The sequence below is a fragment of the Myotis brandtii genome, unplaced genomic scaffold (genome assembly GCF_000412655.1).
Source record: "Myotis brandtii unplaced genomic scaffold, ASM41265v1 scaffold617, whole genome shotgun sequence".
Lineage (NCBI taxonomy): Eukaryota > Metazoa > Chordata > Mammalia > Chiroptera > Vespertilionidae > Myotis > Myotis brandtii.
In genome coordinates, this window is record NW_005370351.1 from 1 (window position 1) to 5562 (window position 5562).

General features: G+C 48.4%; 1 protein-coding gene across 1 annotated transcript; it reads right to left on the minus strand.

Moving 5' to 3' along the window:
* Positions 1-2539: 2539 nt before the first annotated feature.
* On the minus strand, positions 2540-4499 carry LOC102243887 (WAP four-disulfide core domain protein 18). Its single transcript, XM_005879932.2, has 3 exons — positions 4381-4499; positions 3617-3765; positions 2540-2772 (listed from the first exon to the last, which is right to left on the minus strand). The coding sequence occupies exons 1-3, from the start codon at positions 4469-4471 to the stop codon at positions 2725-2727; spliced, it is 288 nt and encodes a 95-aa protein (XP_005879994.1). The 5' UTR covers positions 4472-4499; the 3' UTR covers positions 2540-2724.
* Positions 4500-5562: the final 1063 nt, after the last annotated feature.

A 5562-nucleotide genomic window follows, 5' to 3' on the forward strand; every position in this document is an offset into this window, starting at 1 on the left:
AAATTCAGTAACAGAAATAAATCTTAATTTAATAGTGTGAGTAGGCGTGGGCCCAGCGGGAATTGAGGCGAGAGGCGACCTGAACCTGAGGGGAGCCCGTTGAACCTGGGTGACTGGAGGTGTGGACCTGAGGAGAGGAAGGCGGGCCCACTTGAGCCTACGGTGTTCAGGATACGAGGCAAGTGGACATGAGGGAAATACAGCGACATAGCTACAGTTACAAATGCACAGAGGGCCCTGGAGCCTTCTGGGCTCGAGAAAATGGGGACCACACGCATCAGCTGCAGAGACCGTCCTTATTCCCCATCCTGCTCTGCTCCATCCCGGCTGAGGGAAGCGCCCTCGGCCTGGTTCTGACCTGTGAAATGGGAATGATGTGCTGGGCTGGCTTCAGGTGGGCACTGGGCTGGGTGGCAGGGATGACTCTTACCTTCTGCAGTAACAGGAATAGGCCAGCAGGGGGTGACAGTCTCTGCTGCCTCCCAAGGCAGGCAGCTGGGCTGGGTGGAAACCACACCTGGTTACCCTTCAGAAGAGGTAAGGGTGAGGCTGAAGAATGGCTTTGGGGCCAGGTGGGCATCCAGCTGCCCTGGGAGGCCTGTTCCACCTGTCACTCTGCAGATGGGTCCCCTCTGGTGGTCACATTGCGCAGGCCCAGCCTTCCAGGAGCTGGATGTCAGCACAGACTCAGTGCTCATGACTTGTTTGTTTGTTTGTTTGTTTGTTTGTTTTGGGGGGAAGGGGGTTAAGGAGGGAGGAGTGCCCACTTGGTGTCTGCACTCCTCTGTCTAAGCCTAAGGGGTCAGTCTTGTACCAGGAGGCACCCAGCAGCCGCCCAGAGGCACAGGTGCAATGACAGGACCCCTGTCCACTGAGGGTGGGAGAGGGGGGTCGGGGGAAGGGAGAAGCCCATTAGAGAAAATGGCCACAGGGTGAGGGGTGCTCAGCCAGAGGTCACAGGTAAAGAAACACAGGCTGTGAGCAACCCAGGATTCCATTTGTAGCTCTGCCCACCATGGAGGTGGCTCCCCAAAACAGAGACCATCCAAGGTCTCAAGGGGGTGGGCCACGTGAACAGGAGAGCATAGGCATGTGAACAAGGGGGCTTCTAACTAGACCAGTTCATAAAACCCAGACTCCTGCCATCTCCCTGAGTATTTTTGGCCTGTGTCCACTCCTGACACCAATTTCTGTACAAGTTAATGTTCTTGGATGCAAACAAAAAAGCCAATTCTGTCCAACTTGAGAGAGCAGGAATTTTAGAAAGACATTATACAGCTCACAGAAACAGTAGGAAAGGCTGGTGAACCAGGCTTGGGAAAATATCAAGTACCTAAATACAGCAGGTAGAAGAGGACATAGCCAAGTCCATCCCATGGCAAATCTGGTTAGGATGCTGTCACTGGCACCTCTGCTGTTGTGAATTGGTTTTGACAATTCATAAGTCTTAAGTGTCACTCCCTATCAATCCACATCATCAGAAAATAGCATCCTAATTCCAAACCCTACCTGCTAGGAAGCAGGGTGAGACTGTCTGGCCCTTGTCAATTTCCATAAGGAGAAAGAAGAGTTTTCTCCAAAATATAAAGGGGGTTGGAATGCAGGCGAGAAAAAAAATGAGAAGCTCACAAAAGAGCACAAACAACTTTCTAGGGATTTCAGGACTATCTGAAGGGCAGAAACGTAAGTGGAAGTTGTGGGAAGCCATCCTCAAGTATCTTTGGCATTCAGAATGGCAGACAATAGGTGAAATTGTTTGAGACCATGTTAGAGGTGTCTATGAACCCCCATAAATGACCAAGAGTGACTAAAGCATGCTGGGGTTTGGGACGTAGATGACCAACCAGTAAAAGAAGATATTGATGCTAATATGCTCATTCCCATGTACAGACTGGTGAGGCCATGGGCCACTGGGGTTATAAGATGTGCTATGGAGAAGCAACAGCAGCGTGATGGACAGGGACAAGTTGATATGGGAGACCAAACTCGGCAGGCTAAGTGGGGGGAATCAAGGTGGGAAAGTGAACAGAGAGCGCTGGGAGATGGAGCTTGTAGCGGTCAGCTCAGACCATAGTTTTTGTCAAGGCTTCTTTGGGAGACCTAGGTTTATCCTCTGTCTCAGGAAAACTCTGAATCAAAGACTCCACCCACAGAGCCTCTGTCCTAACTGTACCCTAACTCCTAGTCACTCCAGGGCAGGAGCTGGCACTTCCCAGTCTTTGCCACTCGAAGTCCCACATCCCAAGGGCTGGGGTTGCTCTCTTGGAGTTAGGCATCCAGTCCTGCTCCAATAGGCTTGCTAAGTGCTAGAAGGTCATTTTTATTCACAGAATGATTGAGAAAATATTATTATGCCCTTTGCCCTGTCTAGAGACATGGACATGGAAGGAGGAAAGGAACTAGCTGGAAGGATCTTGCCTCTGATCTTTCATGAGTACCTTGCATTCATGGGCTCAGTGCAGGACACACATATGGTCCTGCCCATCCACAGAGGGTCCACTAGAATGCCTAAATGGGAAGAATGACAGAGCCTGAATCGTGCCACAGATAAGGTTTATTTTAGACAAAAGCTCTTTAGAAGTGGTCACTCCACCACTTTAGATCTTCATCTTCTAGAGCTGCAAGTCCAGGGATAGAGAATAGCCAGGAATGGTTTGTAGAAGAGTCTTGTTAGCCAAGCATCAGATTCATGAGAAATCTTCTGGGGCTGGTCTCCAGGCACGCTTAATAAACACCTTGTCCATCTTTCACTGGGCCGCCCAAGCCACCCTTCTGAAATACAAATTTGATCGTGACATTTCCTCTGTTCAGAAACCTCCAGCAGTCTACCAAACTGACAGGCATCTCACTCTTCTTTGGACCCTGGCTTAGATGACCCTCTGCTAAGATGCTGAGATGTTGTGCCTCTGAAATGCTGCAACTTCTACCACAGTCACTTTCCCATCTCCAACGGACCCACACTTCTCCCACCATCTGAACTTCCCTTCCTTCCTCCAGCAAACTTTATGCCTCCTTTAAGCACTTCCTTAAATGTTCTCTACTCTCCAACAACCTTCCCAACACGCACTGATCCAACCTCCCAGGCAAAGCCAATAACTTTCCCTTTGCGCCCACGACCTTAGTAGAAACTAGTACAAAGCCATGGTTACACTGTTGTAATTATTTACATAGTTCTGTCTTCCTCGTCTGGTTGTGTTTATCTTTTTATCTCAGCTTCAGCACAATGCCTGACAAACACAGAAGATACTCAATAATTGGTGTTCCCTTTCCTTTTCCCCATCTTCCCACAAACATTCATTTCCAGGAAGAGTGAAGCCCCCTTGGTGGGGAAGGAGAAGAAGGGTGGGAAACCCTGGGATAATAATGACCTGAGAACCTAGGATCATGGTTACTTGTCTCAACTGAGAGCCACCCAGGGATAGGGATGGGGCTTCTCTTCGAGGAGAGGGTCTTGGATAATGCAGCCAGGTGTCCTTCTGCCATTCATTTCCAGACTCTTTCCCTTGGGTTATCCAGACTCCTGCAGGGAGTGGACACGTGAGCACTCATCTGCCTTAGCAAAGTCCACTAGGAAGTTATTGCACCCCTGGGCAGCTCTTGACTGATTTATACTCACTGCAGGGAGAGCAATTTTGCAGACACGACCACATCCATGGTTGCAGCATTTCATTCGCTTGGGACATGATGCATCTCCTATGCATCCAACAGAACAATGACCAACGAAATCTTCGGACACCTTGGGGCAGACTCCAGGTCTTTGTTGCTCTGAAACATACAATGGTTTTTGTGCAATCTGGAACAGTCACTATACAGGCGTGAGAACTGGTGTTTGAGGTCGGATGGCCTCGCCACTAGCAGGACTCCCACCTCTTCCATTCCTTCCTTCATGTTCCTGGATCCAACCCTCAGCCTCAGCAGCTCCACTTTTACTCTAGAGCCCCCATTTTCACAGTCAGGCCCTTAGGAGAATGTTCTCCCTGCTCCAAAGGCTGCACAGTCCCAGCAGACAAGAAACCTGCGCTGTCATAACCCTCTTCTTTCCACCTTATAAGATATTAGAAAAATCTCTGATCACAGACAGCCATCTCCCCACCTCACACATATCCCATGTTGATCACGGAGTTACTCCTGTTGGAGTCCCGCATCCAAGGCATATCTAGAGAAAACCCCAACTTCTAATCAGACCCAATCTGATCAGATAAGAAGAATGGGAATGCAGGGTGATCACTCCTGAAAGTCAAAGAATGTGGATCTGATCAGTCCAAAATCTCCATTCTGCAGTGAACACACTGCCTGCTTCTGTGCCAAACCATCTTCAGGTCTGAAGCTGGGCTCTGAGCCTTCTCTGCTGTCAGGTAGGACCCCCCTCAGCACCCTTACCTTGGACAAGAGGTGTCAGAGGGTCACCACAGGCCATCTCCATCCCCACGGTGATGAAAGCCACTAGAACAAAGACTGTGCATGTCTTCATTTTGGCTTCTGATGTGAATGCACACACAGAGCCCAGCCACAATTTATACCCTCAGTGTTACCAGAAAGGAGTGTGGGGCGGGGCAGTAGAGCAGGAAGAGGATGACATGATCTAGTTCCTCTGTTCTAGTTAATAACTGGTTTCTCTCTAATTAGGGTATGTTTTCTCGGATATGCAAATCCCAAATAGGAAAGTTCAGGAACACCTCTAGCCCTTTGTTCATTGCTACATCACAGTTCAGCAATGGTTTTCCTGGTGTCTTTGGGAACAATGGCCAAAGAAAAGAATTTTCTCTGTGTAATTTAGAATTTCAGAGTAAGGGCTTAACTATGAAGCTAGGTGTTGTCCCATCTGGTGTCTCCTGGAGGTCCAGTTCCAGGAGGATTCAATGTGCTCCTGGGAGAGATGGTGAATATGTGGTGTTTTGGAGCCATCGCAGGGCTGAGACCCCTAAGTAGGTGACATTACCCACCTATCACTTATGTAACTCATCCAAGGAGATGGATGTTCAAAGATCACAAGCTGGCAGGGCCCTTGGGAGTTGAGAGACAGAGCCCATTCTTGATGGTTGGTGGTCTCTGAGCCTACACTGCTCCACACTGAGAGGTTCCTAGAGAGAGGGCTACAAGAAGCTGAACTACAGGGAAAAAAATACAAAATGTTGCACAGGGTCCTGAACAAGAAGCCCGCCCTCTTTCTTATCCCAATTACAGAATTTCAGAGAAGCGGGTGTAGAGGTAAAATTCTAATGACCATGGGAATGAAGAGAAAGCCTGTTTCGTCCTTGGTGGTCAGATCTGGGACAAGCACCTCATGAGCACTACAGCAGTGGTTCTCAACCTTCCTAATGCCGCGGCCCTTTAATACAGTTCCTCATGTTGTGGTGACCCCCAACCATAAAATTATTTTTGTTGCTACTTCATAACTGTAATTTTGCTACTGTTATGAATTGTAATGTAAATATCTGATATGCAGGATGTATTTTCATTGTTACAAATTGAACATAATTAAAGCATAGTGATTAATCACAAAAACAATATGTAATTATATATGTGTTTTCCGATGGTCTTAGGCGACCCCTGTGAAAGGGT

Coding starts and splice junctions, on each gene's coding strand:
- LOC102243887 (XM_005879932.2), bottom strand. CDS start 4,471: ATGAAGACATGCACAGTCTTTGTTCTAGTGGCTTTCATCACCGTGGGG. Junction 3,766..4,380: donor TCTGACACCTCTTGTCCAAG/GTAAGGGTGCTG, acceptor TGTATGTTTCAG/AGCAACAAAGACCTGGAGTC. Junction 2,773..3,616: donor GCAAAATTGCTCTCCCTGCA/GTGAGTATAAAT, acceptor TTTGTATTTCAG/AAGGGTGGCTTGGGCGGCCC.